We start from the raw sequence: 26,919 nt of genomic DNA on the forward strand, positions 1-26,919 counted from the left end.
ATTTCCTTTACAAAAGCTGGGTTAGCATTTTGTTCGCTTTCATAAATCTAAAAAGGGGAGGGGCTGGCTACTAGTGACTTGTTCTAGAGCTAAGGAAATTAAAACCGCTTTTAAAAAGCTATCCTATTATTTACCTGTTTTGGACTTGACAAACTGCTCAACCAGGAGAAAATATGATTGTTGTAAACTTAGGCCCAAATTCTGGTCCTGTACCCTCAAATGCAGGCAGATTCCCTAGATTTGGATCGTATGCTTCTGTGGCCCAAGTTCTGCTCATTCATACCTGTGCTTTTATTCTAAGACCTGAAAGGTGCTTAATGTTTCCTTTCAAGAAGAATTTAAATGGGAAGGCACTATGCTTTCATTCAAAAACAAAATGAGGCACTGAGGGAAGTGCAGGGATAAAAACAGCTCTTTTGTGCTGGGTCATTTCCATTCTGAGCTCAAACACACACAAGTTTTTCACTATGAGATAACCTATTATTGATTATGATTTTACAAGCTTAAAATAAAAGCTTTTCACTGAACTTATTGAGGTTGCTTCTGGAGGTTGGCTCTTACAGGGAACCAGTCAGAAACAGTGCTGCAAACCAGCTGTTTATCTGTACCTTCCTGTGCTAAGTTTCAAGTTCTATTTTTCTTGTAGAAGTCAGACATAGGATAGCACTACAGGAACTTAGAGGTGGAACATCATCTCTGTGTTCCTTGGATTGGCTGTAGTACCACTACATGGGTGAATGTTGGGAAAAAATGTAAAAGTATCAAATTGAGCAGTAAGTTTGAATAGTTTAAGCTGAGTAGCAATGCACGCTGAAAAGGGGTAATTCTGATGCACTTAAAGAATCTCCATTTGTTACTGTGCCATGGGCAGTATGTGTCTATTTCACTCACCAGTTAAGTTTTCCCTTTGTTAGTGTTCAGTCTTTCAGATTGAATACTGGCTTATACTTCACAGCAGGGTATCAAACTAAGCCTGAGCTTTAGGAGCATGTTTACCTCTCTCACTGAATGGAAGAGGCAATGATTCATTGTTTCCCCCTAGGCATACTCACCTCAGAAACAAGGGTTGGAAGTTTTCTGGTAGCATGCATAATCTACTTATTGATTTGGCAAATGAACATTGCATCATAAAGTGTACTATAATGTTTTTCCTGGAACTAAGTTGTCAAATTGGTGTTTCTACAGCAGGAAACTTTGACACAAACTACACAACTTATGCTGCTTTGGAAGAAGGATTTTAATTTATTATGCCTTTATTTAGCAGGCAGTTCTCAGTCAGAGTTTAGATTTGCTACAGTGCTGTGCTTGTAAAGCACTAAGCCTTTGGAAATATTGAATCAGAAAAGCCTTGTCCACTAGGAATAGCTCTATTTGCTGTCTTAGATACAATGGCCTAGTGTATAAATTCAGTTTCCCCCCCCCAAAAAATCTCAAACACCAATTGTAAACTAAATGTCTAGGGGTGTGCCTTAAGTACAGTGAAACTAAAGGATTTTTTTTTGCCTCTTAGATTTTCATAAATGAAGGACCAAGGACTAGGTTCCAACTCTTTTTACAAAGAGATATTGTGAAGTCAAGCTCTGTATCATGTATGTGCTAAACCAGTTTTAGCCATCTTCCAACCTCCATTTGTTTTCACCAAATAGTAGGATGACAAAATAGAACCTATTGCTTGCTAAAACGACATCGGTTTCTGAAGTATTGTTAATGTAACTATGCTCTAAAGGCATCAGGATTGGTAGCAGACATTGACAGCTTTAGAATGCCTCTTGCTGAATGAAAGTAGTGTAGTGTATGGTTCAGAACACTTAGTGTAAACTTTTTCTTCCCCTACTTTGTTAATGGATTCTTCAGTGGTATTGGCATGAGGATGAAGATCAGAACTATAACTGGCTTATCACTGTATTCATGTTAAGGTAAAGTACTGTTTAAGTGGGAAAATACAAAATGCATCTAAAAGTAGTATTGCATTGCAAAAAACCTAAAGATTTAAAAAAAACAAATTGATTTATTACCTCTCTAAAGTCAGGAAAGAAACTTAATGAGGTTTAGTTAATGAAACTGAAAGCATACAGCTACTAGCAGGCTGTAGCCTAATGTGGAGAATTAATTTTTGGAAGCATGCAAGAAAAAAATCATTCATCTTCATTTGCCCCTCCACAATGTAGGTGTAGGTTATATTATGGAAAAAGCATAAGGATTCTCTTGCTTAAGATTTAGTGTACAGAATGGTAGTTAAATAGAAGTGACATCTAGAAATTTAGTTTTGATACCTGCTGTTTTAAAATCTAAACCAAATTACACTGTTCAGATAAATAGCCAAAGACATTTTAAATGCACTAATTTACCTGTATATTTTCATAGGAAGGACAAAAGTGTGAAGTTTCCTGAAGATTTTTCAGTTACTCTTCCTAATCTGCTTAAGTTCATTTTACATTACTCAAGTCTACCTTCAGCTGCACCTGACTCAGAGCCCTGCACCAAAGAATGTCCACAGAAAGAGAGAGTGTTACAGCAAGAGCATCTCTCCCATTTAAGGAGTGAGATTCAGAAATTGAGATCCGAAGTCAGTGCTCTACACCAGGCTCAAGATCAGCTGGAAGCCCAACTTTCTGAAGCCAGAAGAGAAGAACATCAACTACAGCAGCAGAAGCATACACTGGAAAAGCAGCACAGTATCCTCCAGCTCCACAGTGAACAATTACAGGCACTTTATGAACAGAAGAACAGAGAATTAGAAGAAATGGCTGAGAAGCTTCAAGAATTAGCAGATGCATCAGAAAACCTCCTTACAGAGAATGCTTTACTAAAAGTCCTGCTAGCAGCAATGGAGGGGAAGCTAGAGAACAAAGATGAAACCAAGAAATCCATTCAGTCAGAGGAGACTCGTTCCACCTACAATACGGGGCCAGTTCTAACTGCTATAGACAGATTACATGAAAGAGAAAGGCTTGATGTTTCCAATGTTGATACCACAGTGACTGAGCATAAAGAAAACAGGACAGAATAATTACTTATGCTATTGGGAGGGAGGGGGGAGAAAAATCAGGAATGACACTGTATTGGGAAGATATTTATGCAAATTTTATTTGTTGTAAATAAAATATTTTCCAATTGTTTAGAAAAAAAAAATCAAACCAGAATATTTCTGTAATACTTCAAACAATTTACCAGATCTTGAAACCTAAATGGAGATATGGAAAATACTTTCCACTTTACTATTGCACTAATTTGATAGCCATTTTATTAATTTAACCTAGGTTAAAAATAGTAAACTCCCAGGGACAGCAGAGTGAAGCATCTCCTACTAAGGGACCAATTTTTGCACTGGCTTCCTCCCCAACACAGAGGAAGTGTTCATTTAGGAACTTTGACAATTTATACTTTTCTAAGAAACAGCTGAAGTTAGCCATCATCACTGCATTTTGCTTTTGTTTACAAAATTGACTGGAAATTTGTTTATTTAGTAAACTTGAATGGAAAGTCAAATGGTTAAAATATTCTGTCATTCCTGTTGCATACCACTTTTACATGCTCCACAATTAACCTATAATTGTCTTTGAATCGTAAGTTAGGGAACAGATTTTCATAGATGTTTCATTATGGGGAACAAAAGGCAGAATAATCTCATCCAACCAGTGTTCCCTCTACCCCCTGCCCCTCCAAAAAAAAAAAAAAAAAAAAAAAAAAAAAATGGGAGAAGGAGAATAAAGTTTGGCATCCCAAACAAGCGAAGTCTACTTATTGATTGCTCAGCATATATGCAGTTAAGAATCCAGTGTGCATATATAGGCCAGTGCCTCAAACCATAGACTGAAAAATAAAAATTGGCAGCTTTGGAGCCAGTAAATATACAACACAGTGTTTGCCCCCTCCCTAGGCAGTTGTATTCCACACTGCACTTGGACAAGCACTTCCTTCCTCTATTAGTAGCAATGGATTTGCTTAGCCAAGCCGTGGCTTTTGCAGTGAAAGACACTTCATTTTCTAGCCTCAGTTTAATCAGTGCACACAGGAATAAGAATGCAACTCAGCAGCTTGTCCTGGACGGAGCTAGCAATTTAGTTCGTAAGTGGACTATCATTTGCTTGCAGATAAAGTCATTAAGGCCTAGCTAGCTAAGAATAAATAGTGTTATTCCCAATGTATAAGCCATCATTCACACCCATGTTTAGCATAACTGTTCCCCCACACACAGATGGTGGTGGTTGAACTTTTGCATTATCTACTGCTTGTACATCTCCCTCTACCCCCCTTTGCATCTCAGTTTGCTAGGGAGTTTAACTTAAACTAAAGGAATTCCTTAGCTACATATGAACTGGATCTGGCAAAAGCTGGGTAGTTAGTGGAATATGCAGGCCTAAAAGTTAGGAAATCTAGAACATTTTAGCCATGGTTGAATGATTGTTCAGAACCTATGGTACTGTTTACAGTCTATAATTTTTCACTCCAACTACCTGTTATAGGTTTCTCTTTAGTAAAGAGAAGGGAAAGGTTAGGAAATGTGGGGCCCCTTTGTGTGAAGGTACTTCAGATTGCACCAAGTTTTTAAAAAAAAAAAAAAAACTCTACCCCTACCCACAATTTTTTTCCCCTCCCTCTATTCCTTCCCCAACACACCCAAAATTTAGTTAGCTGTTACAAGATAGATTTCTGTCTGCCCTGTAAGTTAAGAATCCAAAAAACCTTACCTACAAAATACATTAACTGTAGACAATTTGGTATCTAGACTAAAAACAGTTTGCACAGTTGGCTGTTTAGCGTCATGTTTACATATGCCCCAGCTACTAGGTACACACATAAACAGTGGTTATGGGGGGGAGGGGAAAAAAAAAAAAAAGAGAAATAGTTACATTAATGCCAGTTCTAGTGAAAACACCACTTCTGTAATTAACATGCTTGCTAACAGGAGGGAAAGATCTGCTCTACTGCTATTTTTAACTCCACTGGAAACCTTCTGGACCATGCATGAAGTAGCCATCATTAGTTCCCAGATTGGAATCTGCTAAAATGGCAGTTTCCTTGCAGTAGCTACATGGCTAGGACAATCACAGTATTAGCTGTTATCAGCTAAATCTACCCTAAAGGAAGAGAGGTACAGTTCCTTCCTTATAACCCCTATCCTTTCTGCCTCAAACACCTTAATGAGATTATATATACCTGCATTCAGGGAAAGTGTTCTGAATCAGTCCCATAAGAGGTTTAGAAACAAAAACTAAAAAGCAACCATTCTGTCTTTATGGTTATTCACTCAGAATGTCGTCGCAGAAACAGGCTTTAACTGCAGATTTGGTTTTGAAGGTCTGGCATCCGATCTGTAATCATGTGGCTCAGAAGTCCAAATGTGTGTTACTAAGAATAACTTCATACCACTTCCATATGCTGGATAACAAAAAGCCAGAACTCCTGGCAGCCTATTTACAGTTCACAGTTTTAAGTAGTTCACATTACAGTAGTAGTTCCATCAAAATAGGCTCAGCTAAACATTCAAGTAACAAAAATGCAATTAATCTTTTCATGCCAGCATATCCCTGCATGTCCATTGCCAGCAATGGACTTTATACCAGAGAAGTCACCTCTTAGCACTAAGGAGTTAAAATACAGGATTGATGGATAGTCTAGTTTCTCAGTGCATGCAGTGGCAAACCAACAAAACCATAACTTTGAAGTCTTCTCTCCAGGTATTTTACGAGAGAGCAGTATGTATGTCCAGCTTCTTCACAGTATCAGTTCTGCTGATTACAGACATCTTAAGTGTAGTCCAAATACACATCTGTGCTGCTCGAAGTTAGCTATGAATTTCTGTGCCATTAGGAGTCAGCTTTGCTTTTCTCTCTACACAAGGTCCTTTAGCAGAATACTGCACCAAAAGGAAAGGCTCTTTGGTTTCTCCTTCTCCCACAATGCTCTCTTCATCTTCAGACTGGCTGATCCTTTGCAGACGCAGGTAACACCAGCAGCCCAATATCAAGGCACCAAGAGCAGCAATAGCAATCAGAATGACTATTACAGTCACCACTCCAGTGGTAGGGCTGTGATCCATAATAGACATGGTCAGGATTTCAGGACAATTATCAGCTCTTAAAGATGGTTCTTCAGTCCTTGCGATCAGTTTTGAGATGTCTGAAGCAGCATCTTGGAACTCCTGAAATACAGAAATAAGACCTGTAATGCAATCGTACAGGGATATTATGGTTTTGCCTTATTAGGTAGCTTTAGTGTTACGTGGCCAGTGCTACAGATTCTGGCAGCCCACCCTCTTGCTGTCTTTGGTTTTGCTCATTTGTTTGCTTGGGAAAAATAAATATCAGCCCTCTTTCATACAAAGCCTTTCAATTTGCATAGCTTAAAAGTGTTAACTTTTTATTCAACATCATTTTGCCTTAGCTTAGACTCATAGGTTACATATGGTACATTTCCTACTGGACCAAAGTAGTGAATGACTCCGAAGAAAATGATCCTGAATGCTTATGGATCAATGTTGAAAGCACAAGATGAGGGATTAGTCAGTGTATGCTACAGATCACCAAATCTGAAGAGTGAACAGGAGGATGACTGCCACCTCTCTACAATGAGAATGGAAAAAAAGACTGATCATAGAGGACTTCAGTGTGACTGACATATGCTTGAAGTCTCATGCTGCCAGTACTGAAACATCCTTGGAATTTCTGAACACTAGAGATAATTTCCAAACTCAAAGGGTTGCAGCCAACATGGGGGGAATTCTATATTACATCTTGTCAGAACCAAGAGGAACTGATCACACAACTAAAAGTTAATGGTCATTTCCTATACTTCTACACAACATTAAAAAAAAACCATACACCCTCTGCCATGGAGTCTCAGAGCCAGAGTCCATGGACTCTGGCTGCAGGGCTAAGAAGAGCAGTGCAGACAGAGCTCAGGCTGGAGGCTGGGTTCCGAGACTCTCCTCCTTCACATGGGTTTCAGAGCCCAAAACTATACGGCAATTTTTAGCCCTGAGCCAGGTAAATAATGAAAAGCACAAGTCACTGATTCAGATCTATCGAGGTTGCTTACACCAAGTCTACCCAGCACACATGATGCATTTTAATAGGGCTACAAGTAAATGTGCACATCTGGGAACAAAGAATGTAGGCCATACTTACAGGATGGGGGACTCTATCCTGGCATGCAGTGACTTTGAAAAGGATTTGGGCATTGTGGATAACCAGGTGAACATGAGCTCCCACTGTGATGCTGTGGCCAAAAGAGCTAAAGCAATCCTGGGATGCATAAACAGGGGAATCTTAAGTAGGAGTAGAGAGGTTATTTTACCTCTGTATTTGGCATGGATATGACAGCAGCTGGAATATTGTGTCCAGTTCTGGTGTCCACAGTTCAAGAATGTGGATAAATTGGAGAGGGTTTAGAGAAAAGCCACAAGAATGATTAAGTGTTAGAAAACATGCCTTATAGTGAGACCCAAGGTGCTCAAATCTATTTAGCTAAACAGAGATGGTTAAGGAGTGATTTGATTAGTCTTAAATGCCTATATGAAGAACAAATATTTAATAATGGGCTCTTCAATCTAGCAGAGAAACCTATACAATATGATTAGGGCCCTACCAAATTCACAGCCAAAACTTGCTGGACTGTGAAATCTGGTCTTGTGTGCTTTTACCCTATACTAGACAGATTTCACAGGAGAGACCAGCATTTCTCAAATTTGGGGTCTTGAGCCAAAAGGGAGTTGCATGGGGGTCACAAGATTATTTTAGGAGGATCACAGTATTGCCACCCTTACTTCTGCACTGCCTTCAGAGCTGGGTGACCAGAGAGTGGTGGCTGCTGGCTGGGCACCCAGCTTTGACGGCAACACCCCACCAACAGCAGCACAGAAGTAAGGGTGAAATACCATACCAGGCCACCCTTATTTCTGTGCTGCTGCCTTCAGAGCTTGGCTGCCAGAGAGTGGCGGCTGCTGACTGAGGGCCCAGCTCTGCAGGCAGGAGTGCAGAAGTAAAGGGGGCAATACCATACTATGCCATCCTTACTTCTGCGCTGCTGCTGGTAGTGGCTCTGCCTTCCTGGCCAGCAGCCGCCACTCTCCAGCTGTTCAACTCTGAAGGCAGCACCACTGCCAGCAGCAGTGAGTGCAGAAGTTAAGGTAGCAGTACTGCAACCCCCCCCCCCCCCAACTCTTTTTGGGTCAGGACCCCTACAATTACAACACTGAAATTTCAGATTTAAATAGCTGAAATCATGAAATTTACAATTTTTAAAATCCTATGACTGTGAAATTGGTAGGGTCCTAAATATGATCCAATGCCTGGAGCTTGAAGCTAGACATTCAGATGGGAAATTTGGTAAGGTTTTTAAATGGTGAGTAATTCGCCATTGGAACAATTTACCAAGGGTTGTGGTGGCTTCTCTTATCACTGGCCATTTTTAAAATCAAGCTTGGATGCATTTCTAAAAGATCTGCTCTAGGAATTATTTTGGGTGAAGTTTTGTGACCTGTGCTATACAGGGTGGTCAGCATGGATGATCACAATGATCCCTACTGGCCTTGGACTCTGAAGTGTTGGTTACAGCGAGTTCCTGAATGGATTTTATCTGACCTGAAGAGATGATAGCCAACACACATTCTCCAATCAGACACTCAAGTCTAGTCATCTCTAGAGCCTGCTCATGGCAGTACGTAGTTCTAGGTAGGGAAGGGAACTTTACAATTTATATTTAATCAAACAACTTTAGTGATTGCACAGCTTTGCCTTAGTTCAAGTCAAAGCCCATTCTGCCAGCTGCCTAACACTCATGCCAGAGACATCCCCAGATCTGAAGAAATTCTTTCCTATACAACTAATGGACGCCTATACATTCTAGTGTTATGGGGTTTATAAGATATAATATAATGCACATGCCAACTTCCATCATGTAAGCTCTCAACAGTTTCATAATCAGGTGCTCATTTCATAGTCTTGCTAAAACATTTAAGTACAAGTATAGATATACTTCAAAAATAGTTTAAGAGGAAACCCTGTGCAAGTAGAACCAAAATTGCACTTTGAAGCCTGAAACAGAAACACAGTGATAGTATCAGTACTATCCATGCCCTACCTACTAATGCAAAGCTGGGGGTGGGGTGGGGGTGGAAGATGTTGTATGTTGTGTTAATGTGTTCCTCTAAGACAAATAAAGCAGGAAGACATTGGCAGTTTAGTAAGTTAAGCATGAAACATTGAGTTCTAATAATAATAGCTCTAAGGTGGAGGTCACATTTTTAACCTGTAAACAGAGAAGGATTAGACTGCAGTGCTTTCCACCACCCCTCCCCATTTTTAGAAAGTGCTGGAAAACTGAAAAATCATGTGACCTGAACTGTGGTACAGAAACTAACTAGGATTATTTTAATGTGTACAGCCATGATTAGCAATATTCTTGGAACACCAATAAAGAACTCTCCCCAGCTAATATGAGTATTAAAAACTGGAAGATACTGTAGAACTTGAGTATTTGTCAAGTCAGAAAAGTAATAGCTGCTTTAACAGTAGTTGGCAGAAAGCCAGCAAGTGTGACAATAGTGCACGACAGCATCACTGGCTATCTACAGCTTGGTTACGTGAGAAGGAGGAGGATACCACTATCCAGCTACTAAATAAATTGTCCTACCTTTCAAGTTACTTCATTCCTTCCATCCTCTGTGCCCCACTGCAGTACCAACAGAAGGTTAATGTTCACCTCTGCCACAACTGGTAAAGGCAGGAAGCCTACACAGGGGAGTAACTCCTGGCTTCCACCCCACTAGTTGAGCTTTGGGAGGAGAGCCTGACTTGTCACCATTTAGTAAAGTTACTATGGTCAGGCAATAGCTGCCGCTGTTTGCTTTGTGAACTTGCTCAATGCAGTGGATTAAAACAAATAAACAAAACATGGCTGTGACCCAGGAACCTAATTAACTACAACTACAAAATAACACAACTGCTTTGGCCACACAGTCGATTACTGACATTCAACAGCTGTTTGCTTTAGTAGTGACAACAAATGCAGTTTTACTTGTATTTTTAGGAAAAGACAGCTGCCGATGCTGGCTTTGAGCGAAGTGAGACTTTCCTCCTTGTTATTCTGGCAGGAATGGAAGAGGGTCATTACTTCAAGCTTCCCTCCCCCATCGCTCTAGAAGAGCAAAATAATACAAAAAGAAAAAAGAAAAAGAAAGAAAGTTAAAGCAAGCTGAAAATGAAACTAAGGAGGCAGCAGCAGTGTACAAAGAAAGGAAGGGAGGGATGAAAGGTGGGCTACAGGTTTTTTGGGTATTACTCTCAAACCTACCCAGACTAATCAGCAGTAGCAAGCAGAAAAATCCCTATCCTCCCTTAAGTCAGGGCTCCTTATTTAAGAGGATGCTCTTTCACAAAGATCTTTAAAGGAAGTTTCCACTCATTGTACTGTGCTGTACCATAGGTCTTTTATCCCAGCTGATGGTTAATATTTCTTTAGGCTTCTTACCCTCTGCTGCTGACAGAGCAGAAAAAAACCCATCAAGGACTCTTGAACCTAGGGGCAAGGCTGAGGCCTACTAGGATATGTCTACACCTCAGCTGGAAGCAAGCCCCCTAGCCTGGGTAGACAGATTAACGCACGCTCTACTCAAACTACAGGACTCGGAAATTGGCCGATACCTGTGCTGCTGCAGGAAGCTACTAGCTTTGGGCTCAGCAATGAAGTGTAAGCGGTAGTCGATGATCCTATTGGGATCCAGGAAGTGGGTGGTGGTAGGAGGCAAGTGAGAAGCTAACATTTGCACGGTCAATGGAAAGCATCAAGGGCTCAGATGGTCAGGAAAACAAGCCTCTCCCCTCCACCAGAGAAAGCTTGTCTTTGGAGTAGCACTGGAGTAGGATTGCCTGGCTGCTTCATGGAGCTCTGCTGTAAGCCCACTGTCTGTGGGAAAGGACACACACACACACACACACACACACACACCCCTCCCTCCCTGGCCCCTGAGAGACAGTTTCCCCACCTACCAACATCATCTCTTCCCCCTCCCCACCCTTTCATTCTCTCCCATCTCACCTAAAACAGGAGGTTTGCCACAAAAACCCAAAGACTGAGTTGGTTAAAAGTCAGACCCCATCATGTTGCTTATAGGCATGTCATGAGTCATTACCCAGAGTCCATCCACTAGCCACCCTTTAGACAAGCATGGACACTCACACCCAGGACAACCACTGTTTGGTATCTTGTTACTTGTGCAGTCTACTCAGGAAAAAAAAAAAAAAAAAAAGCCATTAAATACACAAGTGACCTTGGGCTCCATGTCTCAAGTCCCATATCAAATGTACTTTATTTACAAATTAAAAACAGCTTGTTTTTAAGTACAAGCCCTGCAAGTTAGATCTGGGGTTAAAGCCAAAATGGTTTCTTTTCTGAAGCACAGTCACCAATACAACAAGTTCTGCAGGCCTAATTCTGCTCTCGGGCACTCCTGTGCAACCCAACAGGCTTCAGTTACATTTTGTACAAACCCAGAATATTTACTAAGTGCCAGTTGCAAGTGCACAATTTAGCTATGATACACAAAAAGAAATAGCATCGTCAGAGTAGCCATTTTTTGTTTGTACACAATGTAAAATAATGGCACCTGCAATTTCCCTTCTGATAACTATGATCTATCTTTCTGATAGTGTAGTCTTATAATGAAGACTGTAATATCTAAGCCAGTTTTGAAGTAAGGTGATTGGAAGGGGCCTAGATGTCAGATCAGATTCATTAACTGATTGTTAAAACTGTACATCTACCCAGAGCACCAGATGGCTGTATTTTTTAACTAAACTGCAATTAAGACTAAATGGCCTGATCCAACAAGCTGACCCACTCAAGACAACACTTGCATCCATATAGATCAGCTAGGACTGTGGCCTAGGCTTCTATTTGTGATAATTCTCCCCCATTTAAAATGGATATTGTTCTTCATTTTTGTCTAGGGACAAAAGGAGGGGGGGGGGTTCTTGCCATCCCATTTGATGGGGGGCTGGGGGGAGGAAGGGAACTTGAATGTATAGCTGGACTGAGAACTTGGTTTCTCACCTCTCCAAGGGTATAGGAGTTTCTTTCTTCAATGACTAGCTCCTTCATGTGGTGTATGCACATGGGATATGGATAGGATGTGAAAGAAAAAAAAAAAAGTAATTCTTTCTAAAAGCAAAATCAGAAAACCTCTACAGCGCTCTCAATTCTTCCCAGAAAATAATTTCTTTACCCTTTTATAAGAGGTTACTTGAGTGGTGCAGCTATGCTGCAACTCAAGTGAAGTTGGAAGGGAAAGATTAGTATCTTCCACGAGAAGATTCTTTTCTCCTGCTTCCCCATTTTTCTTCTCTTATATACACAGGGACCAGGATTTAAGCTGGCAGCTATTTCCTAGCTACTAGTGGACATCAGAAAGAATCTTGTTAACCCACCTGTGTCTAATCATGGGTCTCAGCTGCAGCAATTCCCACTCAGCATGGTGCTTCTGAAATACATAAAACCTTGTGGCAGACCCCAAGTTAGGGGAGAATGAGGAGTTAAGGAAGCTCACAGTAGGTGATGAAGAGACTACAATACTTGCAGGTAATGCAGAAACTTTACACTTTTTTTGTTTAGATTTTCTCCTTTTTTTTTGCTAATAAGCCTTTTTACCAAGGGAGTTAACCCAGCAGTTTTACCCTGTGAGACAGATGCATGAATATATCCTGCAATAATGGGCAGCATAAACAGATTCCATTTTAAGAATCTATCTCCCTGGTAGAAGTGATAGTTAAGTCTTGTTCTTAGTCTCTTTCCTAGTCAAAATACAACCTAGCCCTACCCCTTGTCTGAATGATCATGTCCCAAAAGCCTTTGAGGAAACTGTTCTGCTGTAAGTGTCCTATGCACTCAGACAAAATAGTGCACGTGTGAGTATGTTCCAAAGACCGTGACTGTAGCATGAGGGGTATTATTGAAACAGATTATTCTTCAAGTCAATGCTGATATTTACATTGAAGATAAAACAGTAACACTTTACTAAAAGGTTTCAGAGTAGCAGCCGTGTTAGTCTGTATCCGCAAAAATAACAGGAGTACTTGTGGCACCTTAGAGACTAACAAATTTATTAGAGCATGGGTTATTTTAATCTGTTTAGTCTGCCTCAGATACACTAACAAAGAACTAAAATGGGCAGAGTACATAGGTGAACTGCAGAAGTCACATCTGAGGCAGGCAACATGTGAATAAACTGTTAGAAGTTCCAGTTATTTCCATACATTATTTCAGACACTTTATATAGCAAGGAAGCACAGGCCAACTGTTTTGGCAACCATCATGGAAGCAGGCCATCATTCACTTTTTTTTTTTTTTTTTTAAGTCAACAAGAGCCTAGGTTTGTTACTAGTCATTAAAGGAGTTCTATGCTATTTAGAGACCACTAGCTGGATAATGTGGACCATGGTATCTGCTGAAGTCTCATGGCCCCTAATTATCTCATTACAGGATATGGGTAGCTCTCATTGAGGACCAAGGATGTTACTTGTCTTCTGTGGCAGTAGGATCAGGCTTGCGCAATTTAAGGAGGTCTGGAAGGTTTTTTTGAGGCATATACTTGGTTTCTTAACTCAAGAATTCAGGTCTTGTCTATCCTGGAAGTTTCTATAGAGAAACAGTTGTTAAAAGAGGTCACAAGGAGAAGGGGGGTTGTTCAGATTTCTTCTATGGGATGAAGCAAAACACAGGTATTTGGAGTCCTTAAAAAGAGCACCAATGAATTGAAAAACAGACAAGCCAGGCTTGTGCCCCTTGGCTGGTCACTCAAAGCTTTACAGTAAGCTGATTGGTGCTGAGAGACTTGTCTCAGACATGACCGCTTAATGTCTCTGCAAGGAGTAATTTATGCCAATAATCAACCACCAAGGTAAGAAAAAGGCTTAGGGGCCTACCAAGAGCCATTTGAGGTATATCTTCTAGTAGTGTCATCTGCTGGAATTGTACTTAACTTCCTCATGGTCTCTCAGTATCCCAAATATCAAGTCACAATACAACTTTAAATAGAATAGAAAACAATGACTGGCAGTAGCATGGTGTTTGTGAAACTTAATCTCCGTTAGCATGTGACCCTGATGTGAAGGTGTTACAGGGTGACTGGATCCTATAAGGGCAATAGAGCTAGCCATACCTTTGCCATAATTAATTAGCTGTTTCCCAGCCTGAGGGGGGTGGGATTAAGGAGGGTCCAGTGATGCTTCATGGTCACATGGGCCTTATAAAATGACACATCATCTTGGGGGTTATAATTGGAGTGAATGAGGAGGGGCTGAGCCAGGGTCTGCAGAAGACTTAGTACCCCCCACAGGAGCCAGCCTGAGAGCCCAGTGCTCTATATACCAGAGCAGGGAACACAGCCCAGAAGGGGCTGAGAACAGTACTTCAGGGAAACCAGCCTGGGCCCTGAATGCTCTATCCCAGAGCCATAAAGACCAAAGAGGTCCTGGGAACAGGGCAAAGAGGGCAGGCTGAAGAGCAGATGAACCTTTTTGGTTTAGGATTTTTAGTTGGATTTTGCTACCTCAGAATGGGTTAAGTTTATCACTTGGCCAGAAGGCTTAAGCCACATGAAAGCTGAGGTGGTCAACCTCAGAGTGCCTGGCCAGTACCAGGCCAGCAGGGTGGCATAACAGGTCAGATAGCTGGCAGCATAATGCCAGCAGCATGCTAGGAGTTCTGAATACTAGATTCAATTTAATATTTGTTTGAAGGCAGAACAGATTTCCTATTTGGTTAATAAGTGCACACGGACCTATGGCACAAGGCTCCCTTATACTCTTATTATTGAGTCATGAGTTTAGGGATCTGAACCTGTGCCTAAAAAGTGTCATAAGGCCCCACCCAATCCTGCAACAAGTTGGGTGCAGGAGTCTGCCCACACACATTCTGAGGTCCACTGCAAAAGTGGGATCTGCAAGGGCAGCACTTGTGCTTCAATGATTGCTTTTAGGAAAGAATACCTCAACATATCTACAGTATTCTGGGTTGGCTCTGGAATAAGACATCTGCTGCTTAGTTCTCTTGTAGCATGGAAAACAACTTCAAGTTGCCCTACATATTATCAATGGCCAAAGATAAGTATCAGATTATTAAGAGGCAGTACTTAATAAATTAAGCTATAGATGGACTGTAAAACAGTTTGCAATCCAAGTGCTACCTCATCATTGCCTTGAAGAGAGTATTAATGCTGTAGATGCTTCTACAGTCACATTATTGATGCTACAATTGTAGCAATACTCCCTAGGTAATTCATCCCTTCCCAAGTAGGTTGTGGGACTCTGGGACAGGGAAAGTCTCTTCCAACATATTTGTACAGCACTTGCACCAAAAGCTGGAGTCAGGGGTGCGGTTAGTGCAATATGAATAAAATGGAGTCTAGAGTACAACCCAGAGAGGTAGAAAAGTGCCACTAACTTCTGTATTTGCAATAACTTTGCTATGGGAAGCCATGCTCCCGGATCACAAGAGAAGTTATGGGGACTGGCCTATCAAGTGCAAAGCAAACTTTAAAAAAAAACAAAAAAAACCCACACCCCTGAGAGAGTCCATCACCTACCCGACTACAAGGACTAGTTAAACCACAGCCCCTGCAACTATTCTCCTCGTTTAACATTTTTAAAGTTTTCATGGTATAATCAAGGAAAGTAAATTGAAGGCAGGAAGTCAAAACTGGGTGGTTTTCAGAATGCACTAAAGACCACTATTTTAAGCTTTTAAAAATAACCTCTATTCCAAGCCCATTCACACATAGCCTATGACTTTCAGAAGCACCGCATACTGACAAGGAATGCATCAGGCTCAAATCTCTTAAGCAAAGCCTTACTTTGGTAGGTCTCTAGCTTATGCAATGGTATGACTGCATTCTGTTCTGGAGAAGGGGACCAAACCACATTTATTAACTTTGTGCACCCTATACACCACATACAAAGGTCCAAATCCTGCTCACTTTAACCACGTGAATCAAGCAGACATCAACCAGAAAAACTGCAAGATTTGGCCTCACACTGGTCTTGAAATAGTTAGATATTCTCTCAAAGTAGCTTTCAAGTCCTTTAACATCTTAAGGCAGTGAATGCTAGCAATTCAGCTACTTGGTGGAACAGAGCAGACCAACCTTATGTAAAAACTTTAATGCAGTAAACTTGAGGTAGGTTTGCAGATAGCTTTAGATAGATACTTAAGTGGGCACGAGGTATTTATGTAGCTTGTTCCTGCATATAGTTTTGCCTGTGACTTTATTTGTATTCTGAAAACTGTAAATTCTCAAATGCTACACATAGCTACCCAACTCTCTTCTGCATTTTATGCCACTCATTGGTGAGCCCGTTCTTGGGTTGTTCATGCTGCAGGCATATCTGCTGCCTCATTCCGACCATTAGTACTTCTATACAAACCCAATTAACGCTCTGCCAGCATGAGTGATTTTTATAGAATCTAGCTTGCTAGCCTGGAACTACTGACTTACCACACCACTGGACACTTAGATTAGTGCTATTTTATCTTCACTTTGACATTTTGATTTAAATAAACTGATATTTAAGGCAGACTGACATAAAAAGATCACCAACTTTGTATGGCTTTGTCACATAACACAACTATTATCCTAGTTTTTAATTAGTAGTTATTGCAAGAAGCACTGTAATGTAGTACTGTAACTTAGCTGAAGAGTGCCCAGCACACTTGTATTCTGTAAATATAAGTTAATACTAGTATGAGCTACCAAGAAAGAGGTTCTAGGTCTCCTGCCAGTATCCCTGAAGGGTTCTTCCCTTTCAGATTCCACCTCTTATGTTTCTCAACCATGCAATTCCATTCCCACTCTGCACCAGCAGTCAACTGAAATATTAATCTAGCTCTCTAGAGAGAAGGTTTTGTATGGAGCCTCTGAAGTATTGGCTTAGTGCAGGACCCATTACCTCTTTCCCCCACCTTTTCCATAAGATACTAGCGAGTCACCTTCCTCAACAACCCAAATTCTCAGTGGCTTGGGCTCTTTAAGTAGCCTACAACTAGTTCTAAAGAGACTAGTTCATTCTTAGGGTTTCTTGGAATCTGGATGAAAGATATGCTGGAACATTCAGCACATTTATAGCAAGAAAATGCTGATTTAGCTAATTTCTTCATAAGATGTTAAACTCTAGCAGTTCCAAAGAAGACCGATAAATTTAAATGCCTGCCAGACTTTTTTCCACAGTAATATTCAATTGAAGGGAAGATTATTTAAATTCAGCAAGTCTCTGTGCAAGGCAGAAAGATAAAGTATGCTATTAAGTATTTGGAGTAAATAACTATCAAAACGTTAACTAACAAGTGAGACAGACTTTGGATATGCTAGATCAGGGGTGGGCAAACTACGGCCCGTGGGCCGGATCCAGCCCATGAGCCGTTTTAAACCAGCCTGCATGCTCCAGCCAGGGCACCAGGTCTGGGGCTGCACCACATGGCTCTCGGAAGCAGCCGCATGGCCACGCTCCGAGGGTTGGGGACCACTCCATGTGTAGGAGCCGGAAAAGGGACATGCTACTGCTTCCGGGAGCTGCTTGAGGTAAGGGACACTTGGAGCCTGCACACCTGAGCCTCTCCCCACACTCCTGCCCCAACCCTGATCCCCTTCCTGCTCTCCAAACCCCTCAATCCCAGCCCAGAGCACCCTCCTGCACCCCAAACCTCTCATCCCCCAGCCTGTACCCCCAACCCCAATTTTGTGAGCATTCATGGCCTCGCCATACAATTTCTATTCCCCGATGTGGCCCTCAGGCCAAAAAGTTTGCCCACCCCTGTGCTAGACAGATTGGATTTTTTTGTACAATGTTTTAAAATTTACCATCTTCCACATGGGGGAGAGAGTGGGTTGGAAGAGAGGGGAAAGAAAGGGACCCAAAAGGAGAACAGTAGGTCATCCAAGGAGAGGGAGAACACAACTCACTTTTCTTACTCGCTCTGCGGTGTAGCTATACCCTAAAGCAGGAGGTGTGACTGCAGCTCATGTAGGCACATACATGAGCTAGCTTTGATCTAGCTAAATTAAACATCTGCACTAGTTACCTTTGATCTACTTGTAGCAGTGTGGCTGTGGAAGCAGCATGAGCTAGCCTCCTGAGTACAACTCCACCTGGGACCCTGGGTATAAATGCAAACAGCTAGCCAGTTGCACAGCTAAACTGCTATTGTTACTTGAGCATTGATCTAGCTGCAGCAAAGCTAGCTAGCTCAGATATATGCCTACATGAGCTGCAGTCATAGCTCCTGATACTGGTATAGGTGTTCTTAGTCATGACAAATAGACTGGGCCTTCCTAGAAGTCAGGAGACAGTATGGGGAGGTCTGAACAATCAGTGTAAGTATTTCTATGGATACTGTTAATCAGAGTGACCAGAATGGTATTTAGAAACAAGTCTGCTTTCAGAAGTAACCTGGGTTGTCTACACACTATAGTAATAGCAGTCACTACTCCTAGTAGGGATGTACATAATAAAATTAAAAAAAAAGACTAAGCAAAGTGCACTGTTCCAGGTTACTGGAGTTTAGCTACACGATTTGTAATATTTCAAGTTAATCCCCAAAGCACCCTGGCCCAAGATGTAGCATGTTTAAGACCAGGGGTAATCAATTATTTTGTCAAGGTCCAAATTTCTTGGTCAAGATGTAGTCAAGGTCCAGACTCCAGAGAAAATACAAAAAAATAAGTAAAGATTTCATGGTCCATTCAAAAGCATCTAGATTTGGCCTGTAGTCTGCCTATTAATTACCCCTGGTTAAGACCCTCCACAGAATATTTAACTTTAAAGCCACTGGCCATCTTATTCTTGAGGCAATTTCATGATCTCAAACCCAAGTCTCCATCCAAGCTGACACATGTAGGATATTCACTCTCTATCAAAAATTAAGTAGAGATTGACTAATATATAAATTTCAAGGGGACACACCAAGGCTCTTTAGTTTCCTTAAAGAAGTTTCAGTACTGAACATTCTGCACCGAGAAGTTTCTCCTTGCTATTTGCAAGTGATAGCTGTTGAGTTTTACTGATTAACCTCCCTATTCAGAGCTGTTCCAAAGACCTCAGGCGGCCTTGCTTTATTTTTATAGTGGCCTGGCAGTGTTTGAGATGCTACCAGAGGTGAAAGTAAGCCGGTACGTACGCCGTACTGGGGCAGCCCGGCTTCCCCAGGCGACAATTTAAAGGGCCTGGGGCTCCCAGCAGCGGCTGGAGCCCCAGGCCCTTTCAATTACCGCCAGAGCCCAGCTGCTGGAGCCCTGGGGTAACAGCAGCAGGGCTCTGGGGGTTATTTAAAGGGCCGGGGCTCCCGCTGCCTCTACTGCCCTGGGCCCTTTAAATAGCTGCCGGAGCCCCTCCGCCGCTACCCCAGGGCTCCGGGGGCTATTTAAAGGGTCGGGGCGGTAGAAGCAGGGGAGTCCTGGGCCCTTTAAATAGCCCCTGGAGCCCTGCTGCCGGAGCCCTGGGGTAGCAGCAGCAGCCGGGGGGCTCCGGCAGCAGTTTAAAGGGCCCGGGGCAGTAGCAGCCGCTGAGCCCTGGGCCCTTTAAACTGCTGCCAGAGCCCCCGGCTGCCGCTGCTACCCCGGCAGGGGAGGGGAAGGGCACTTACCGGTACAGGGTGGGCTGGGGCTGGCTCTGGCTCTAACACCCTCCCCCTCCATCCCTGCCCCTTCCGTGGGCCAGAGCCGGCCCTGCCCCAACCCTGTACCGGTAAGTCCCTATTTTTACTATCACCCCTGGATACTACTAGCTATAAAAAGTTTTTGCTAACTGTGTCAGCTTTTAGAAAAGCCAGTCTGTTTGAACACCAGGTTCTCCACAGCACATATCCCTGATTATTGTAATTAAGGGAAAGGTGTGGAGAGGCAAGCGAAAAGGAGAAACCAGTCTAACTTGATAAAGATGAATAGAAACAAATTTATTTAGAGACTAGGCTTCCTGTCAAGGGGGAAAAAAACAGACTTCTGAACATTCTGCTGTTAAACAGAATTAACTGTTAGTACTAAAGTATGCATGTATATCAGGGCTGGAAAAAAAAAAAGCTTAAAAGTTTAAATTTTAAATCTACATTTTTAAAATGTGTATAGCACTACAGTATACTTACTACTCACTAAAGAAAAGTGGCTGAGATTTTAATAAGTGCTTATTTTTAATTTGTGTGCTTTCTAGAGCAGAATTTTAGCTAAAGAACTTGGAAAAAGAGGCTTATGCCTCCTAAATATAGCTACTTTGGTATTTTAACATCTGGTTTGGCCATTAACCAAGTTAATGGATTTCTGAGATTAAATCCAATATTTAAAGCAACTCAAAACTCTTGAGAGTGAGTTTTAGAATGGGGAGCTTTCTTTAATGGGAGCAAGGAGAAGGCAAACTAAAGCCTATTTTGTACATTCTATTTTTCTTGGTAGTCACATTTACTGCAAGTGGCCCATAGTTCATTCTAAGTGCAATGTAAATTTGCAACACCATTCAAGACTCAACACCAGTACAAGTGATGTGTAGTGAAGAAGCCAGAAAGAGACCAAGGGGAAAATCCATTAGAGTTCCAAGTGTATCATTTGGACACTAATATGTACTGGCATCTTCACTACCCAACCTTCATTTCCTGCATTTTACAGAAATGTAGAATCCATTTCTATCATGTATCAACTATAGGCAAGTACGTATTTCTGTGCCAATACAAGCCATAATTAGACAGTTCCACTATTCTCAGTGGCAAAAATATTTACTCCAGAGGAAATTCTATGCCAAAATTTAAAACTCTGCACACTTAAAATTCTGCATATTTTGTCAATAAATGTGGAAGCTCCAGCATGGCAGTGGGGAGCACAGGACACTGGCTGCAAGGAGGTGGGAGACCACCCTGCAGCGCTGCTGCCACCCTCCCCAGACTTGTCACCGATTACCCTGACACATCACACATCTCAAGAGCAGGCTGGGCCCAGCCCTGCCCCTCCACTCTAAGCACACCAAGATAGTGAGCATAAAAGAGTCTCTCACGCATGCCCAGTCCTTGCCTCTGGATCCAGGTGTGGGGGAGAGGGTTCTGTGTGGGGCAATCTGGGTGTGGGTGGCTCGGGGGGGGGGGGCAGCCCTGGTGCAGGGGGTATCTGAATGCTCAGGTGCTCATTTGGGGGTTCCAGATACTGGGGAATGGGACTGAGGGGGTCCAAGTAAAGGTAGTTGGGGCTTGGTAGGGCAGTCTGGGTGTGGGGGGCAAGTGGCAGTCCAGCTGCAGCTGGGTAAGGCTCAGTGGGGTGGGGGGCTTGTCAGGGTGGTACGGGGTGAGGCTAGTCAGGATGGGGGTCTGAGTATAGGAGGCTCAGCAGGGTATGGTCTGGGTGCAGGTGGGACTGGGGGGGGGGTGACAGTTGGAGGAGCAGCTCACCATAGTGACCCCTCCCCCACGGCTGAGGAGCAATGGGGCAGGAAGTAGAGGTGGAGTGGGGTGTGGAGCTTCCTGCACTTGGGGGCAGGTCTTATCCAGCCCCAGTTGCTCCTTGAAGGGGAAAAGGAAGTCCTGTCCTCCCCTGCCCAGACAGGACTAGCAGCTGAGTCTGGTGCAGGGTAGAAGGCACCAGCCAACTCTTCGGATGCCAGAAACAATGTGCTCACACTATTGGTGAGGGACACATGACTGCTCTTGCGGCTTCCCTGTCAGAAGTCATTTTTTCACAGGGAAGCAAAGAAATCTGTGGGGGACATGAATTCTGCATGCACACAGTGATGCAGAATTCCCCCAGGAGTAAATATTGTATTCAAACTGACAATCCTCATTTGTCTGGACTTTGTATCATACAAGGGTAGCACTATCCTTTGGACAGAGGTGCAAGTTAAACTAAGTTAAATTGCCAGATTACCATTACATATACTCTCACTCACAAATTGGGCTCATTTTGTTAGTCCTTTAATGAAGATATTTTGAAGGGCAACTTTCTGCCAGGAAATAAGCTAGTTGACCCCCCACCCCAGCTCTTCACTGTCTGTTTCCTGTTGGATAATCTTCAAAAGGAAACAAGTTTAGCTGTCAAGTAGCAGCTTAAAAACTTAACATACCTGAATTGCTATTCCTACTCCACACATTTTTCATGTCTACCATATAGCACTGGAACTGCATGCAGCTGTCTAGTATCCATTTTGAGTGTCTTAGAGTTGAAATTGGATGGAATTTTGTATTTCTATGCTCAATAGACGAAAGGTAGGAGGATGGAGGCCAGAGTGGTTCTCAAGTGACAGTTTTCCATGTAACTATCCTCATTTAATCCTATCTAAGATGTTACTAGATTATGCACTGTTTTAAGGGGAATTTGCATGAAATACTAAAGGCCTGCTCCCACTGACCTCTGTAGTAAATTTTCTATTGACTTCAGTGGCAGCAGGAGCCTAATTTTTAGTCAAAGTAAATACACAAAGCATTTATTTACACAAATTGTTGCAAAAAGGACTTCACATTTTGATGGATAGGGATATTTGTTTAGTGTCCATCACATTATTGTGGAGCTCCAATAAGAGGCATACTAAAATTACAATGACCCAGTACACTAATTGTAGAAAGCAAAAACATACCTGTGTTCAACTTTGTCCTTTTAATATGTACTGTTAGTCAAGCCTTGATGTATTAGGTATGCTGAACTAATACAAGGTAAAAATTCCAACTGCATGTTTCAGTGGAATACTGAATCCCCCCACAACCAAGCCAGATACTCTACATCTAAGGGTACACCTACACTACAAGTGCTGCAGCAGCTACAGTGCTACACCACTCTGGTGGTGACTTACTACAGTGACAGAAGGGATTTCCCTCCCCTTGTAGTAATCCACCCCCTTGAGGCACTAGCTAGCTCAACAGAAGAATTCTTCGGTCAACCTAACTGCATCTACGGGGGGGGCGCTAGGCAGACCTAAGGATGTCACACGGTGTGATTTTTTCACATCCCTGAGCAATGTAGCTAGGTCGACCTAAGTTTTAGGGACAGACCAGGCCCTACTTAGCACTAAGCCCTTCATTCCAAAATAACTGCCTTGGCAAGGTGTTTCATTATGAACACCCCACCCCCACCCCCTTAAAAGAAAAAATTGTAATCTCTATAGTTTTGCCAAACAAAGGCTTGATACCCTCACTTACATCAATCTCTAATATTTTAAGTCATTTAAGAGAACTCATTATTAGCTGTTTTATCTAAGAGCTCCATGGATTTCAGCAGTTGAAAGTGTTTACACACTGTAAGCTACCAAAAATGAAGTGCATGGATAGGTAGTAGCTGAATAATCCCGATCCACCCAGTTAAATGCAGATTGTTGCAGCAGTTGAAGACTGGAGAAGTCCCTCATCAACCTAAGTGCCACCTCTTGGTGCGGTGGATTACCTACACCAACAGAAGCCCTTCCTCCTTCCTGGCATAGGTAGTGTCTTCACTAAAGCACAACAGTGGTGCGGTTGCACCACTGCAGCATTTAAGTATAGACCTGCCCTTGGGCATAAGTCCTCTGCCAGTATTTTCCTCCACTATTCAGGGTTGCACTGTATTAGTCTCTAGAGATTATGTATTTAAAAAAAAACATTTTGCCCTTAGCTTTTCTGCCTGTGTGCGCTGATATGGTTACATAACTGTCTGGACACACACTGATAGTCCTTGGTATAGAAAGGGCAAAACTTGGTCTGGCATTTTGTACTACCTGCAAGCAGGTTACAAAGGAGTCTGCAGTATGAAGCAGACTGGAGGTTACTAGCTGCATATAATTCTCCACTGACTAAGTATATTCAAAAGCTGTATATAGTTTGTCTACAGGTAGTGATGCAGACCTGCCAGGAGAGAAGGTGCTAGATAATACAGCACATACTGTGCAGATGTAGATGTTTTTTTGAATGTGTAGTCATATTGACCATTACATTGACAGTACTAACAGCTAAGATGTGCAGACTAGTTTAATATTGAGACAGTCCAATGAAGTTCCAAATCACCTGGAAACTTACTTTTTTGTGTTCTGGTTGTAAGGGGGGTTGTCCATTTCCTAAACAATGGCAAGACTTTTTATTTAGAAACTAACCCCCTCCTCATCATTTAGCAGCCCTAAATATTTACAAAGTTCCCTGAGTTGAAAACATACCCACTACCCTATACAATAGATTCCACTACAGAAAGACTACTGCTATATACAGGTATCAGGTTTTTTAAAAAGCTGCAACCCACAATGTGGAGGCAATCAAGATGCAACATGGCAACTGTAGTTTTAATATGCCTTTAAGATTTCTACTTCACACCACATGGGGGTGGAGGAGGTGGTGAAAGTATTAGAAATTTCTTCTCCCTCTTGAATTTTGCAGCCTTTTTAAGGATACAACCTTTCTTCTACAACTTGGAAAGCAAAGATGCTACCTTTGTCAGAGAGCAATGTGCATCTGTTACAAACAACATCCACGGTGTGTGTGTGTGTGTGTGTGTGTGTTCGGAGGGGGGCGGTGCTGGGGGCACATGGAGAAAAGCGTGATGTATCCAGACAGCGCACCGAGACAGATTTGGGGCTCAGCGGGTGGGAATCTGTGCCAGCCCTTCTCTCTAAAAGCCCTTGACTCGGTCACCCCAAGTATTTGCACAACAGGCGAGCCCGTGACCCACGAGAGGCATTTGAATCACACGGCGGGGGTGGCTGCAAGGCGACCTGTACGGGCGGTGCAAAGCATTGCAGAACAGGGTATTATGGTACATGCTATGCGCTGTTACGGGGCGAGGGGAAGGGGGGGGGGGGTTTCAAGGCAGGAACCAGCTGCAATCCCGGTTAACTCCCCGCGTCTTGCGAGTGGAGGAGGGGGCTCCGGCTCCCCATCTCTCTTCCCCGAGGAAGGGGCGGGATGAGCTTTGCGGCTGGCAAACGCCAGACACGATCCCGAATCCGCGAGGGACGACGCTTCGGCTTCAAGGCCGCTGCCGCCGCCTCCCCTTTTGTTTGTGGGTTGCGCTCGGAGCGGATATCCCCGCCCCCCCCGGGACTCGGGTGGGGGAAATGCAGGGGAGATCCGGGCAGCTGGGCTCGCCCCAGACACAAAGGGCTGCTATAATGCAGCCTCCTGTGCGGGACTTTCCCTACCCGAGCCCACCACAGATCCACAGCTCCCCGGGGGGGTGGTGGGGGGAGCCAGCCTCCAGTAAACAGCTTCCCCCTCCCAATCTCCAGGCAATAGCGGGGGAGGGGGCTGCCTTGCAGCCCGACGAGAGATGTGACTAGAAATGGCTGAACCTACTAAAAGGCTTTAGCGGGGAATGCAGCGTCCCCTCCCCCGGGGCGCTTGGGACAAAGCGACCGGCCCCCCCGCCACAGCGCACACAGAGCCGGCCCCCGGCCACACGGTGCGTGCGGAGAAGCAATCCGCTTCTGCTCGCGGCATGCAGAGGAGCGACCCGCTGCCCGCCCCCCGTTGGGGCAAGCAGACATGCGACCCGCCTACCAGGCGCCCTGCTACAGGCAAAGGACTGGCCCGCTCCTTCAGCCGAGGCAGAGCCGCCGCCTCGCCGGCACTCACCCTGGCTCATGGGCGCTGCGCGCTGCACTCCGGGCCAGGCACTCGGCGCAGGCGGCTCGGTGCCCCGGTGCACACGGAGCGCGGGCGGCCACGCACCATCCCGAGCGAAGCCACCAGACGCGACCCGGGCAGCGACGACTCGTTACCCTGCAGCTCCGCCTTATATAGGGGCAGGGGCGGCGCGGGGCGGCGACCAATCGGCGCGCGGTGCCCGGGCCCTGGCTAGCAACAGCTGACGAGGACGGAGCGGGGGCGGGGGGCTCGGTGACAGCGGCGAATGGAAGGGATCCAACCGCCCGAGACACGCCGGGGGGGAGAGACAGCGACCGGGACAGGGCGAGGCGGCGTCCCCTCACCCTCGATCCCCCCCGCACCAACGGGACCGCCCATTAACGAGCCCCCCCGCAGCAGCCCGACCCCTCCCCTCGCCCTCGAGCGAGCCCCCCCCCCGCACCAGCCCGACCCCTCGCCCTCGAGCGAGCCCCCCCGCACCAGCCCGACCCCTCCCTTCCACCTTATCTTCCCTGCTGTCGATGCCTTAGGTGAATGGGTGGGTCCCGCTTCCCAGAGCCACCTGGACCCTGGTGCTGGGGCAGGTGAGGGCCGGGCTGCTGGCAGGACAAGGACAGGGAGCAGGGCCCACCCGTGGCACACTCACTCCAACCAGCTTTTAAGAAATGTGGTGGGTGGGGAAGGGGCCTGGCCCTCTCCTCTTCCTTCCCCCCCTCCCCCCCCTCCAATGCCTGTGGGGTCCCAGAGTTGTCAGGCTTTCCAGGGAGATTGGGTTGGAGGCTTTGCCTGCAGTAGCCCATAAGCCAGGTTCAACATTTACATGCCTTGGTCACCACTCACCAAGGCCTCTGCACAGATGCCACTTTCAGGCTGTTCTTAGTGTTCTCCTCTGTTAGCAGAGCCGTTAATCTACTCAGCCCTCCATCCCCAACCACCTCAGACCTTGCCAGATAGTGTCAGGGCATGCCGGGAGTAGGCCCGGAAACTAGAGGTGCAGGATGTGCTGCAGCACCTCTAGGTTTTACGTGGGGCTGTGCTCCTGGCCCCACATGTGGGGGGTCCCAGCTACCGGCCCAGAGCCCAGGGCTCTGCTTCTGGCCCTGCATCCAGGGTTCTGCTTCTGGCCCCACACATGGGATCCCAACTGCCTGCCTCTCATCCAGGGCTTGGCTCCCCTCCTGGCCCCGCACGCAGGGTCCTGGCTTCCCTCACACCCAGGTCTCTGCTCCTGGCCCTGCACATGGGGTCCCGGCTGCCAGGGCCGGCTCCAGGCACCAGCCTGGCAAGCAGGTGCTTGGGGCGGCCACTCCGGAGTGGGGCGGCACGTCCAGCTATTTGGCGGCAATTCGGCAGACGGTCCCTCGC

The 26,919-nt window shown here is 44.4% G+C and overlaps 2 protein-coding genes across 6 annotated transcripts in view; one reads left to right on the top strand and one right to left on the bottom strand.

Annotated features, from left to right (window-relative positions):
• The window catches only part of TXNDC11 (thioredoxin domain containing 11), a 99,336-nt gene extending 95,666 nt beyond the window's left edge, over positions 1 to 3,670 (top strand). The window contains exon 12 of the mRNA XM_065412763.1: positions 2,365 to 3,670. Coding sequence (XP_065268835.1) covers positions 2,365 to 3,010 — 646 coding nt within the window. The 3' untranslated portion in view covers positions 3,011 to 3,670. The remainder of the gene's footprint in view (positions 1 to 2,364) is intronic.
• Positions 1 to 25,675, bottom strand: part of SNN (stannin) — a 33,389-nt gene extending 7,714 nt beyond the window's left edge. For 2 of the 5 annotated variants that reach the window (XM_065412764.1, XM_065412769.1), the window contains exons 1-2: positions 25,543 to 25,675; positions 5,161 to 6,145 (exon numbers count right to left, since the gene is read on the bottom strand). In XM_065412764.1, the coding sequence (XP_065268836.1) occupies positions 5,789 to 6,052 (264 nt within the window). In that variant the 5' untranslated portion in view covers positions 6,053 to 6,145; positions 25,543 to 25,675 and the 3' untranslated portion in view covers positions 5,161 to 5,788. Of the gene's footprint in view, positions 1 to 5,160; positions 6,146 to 10,020; positions 10,055 to 11,181; positions 11,200 to 12,428; positions 12,495 to 25,542 lie in introns of those variants that run through there. The other 3 variants (XM_065412765.1, XM_065412768.1, XM_065412767.1) reach the window with 3 other exon arrangements.
• Positions 25,676 to 26,919: the final 1,244 nt, after the last annotated feature.

This window comes from Emys orbicularis, chromosome 10 (genome assembly GCF_028017835.1).
Source record: "Emys orbicularis isolate rEmyOrb1 chromosome 10, rEmyOrb1.hap1, whole genome shotgun sequence".
Lineage (NCBI taxonomy): Eukaryota > Metazoa > Chordata > Testudines > Emydidae > Emys > Emys orbicularis.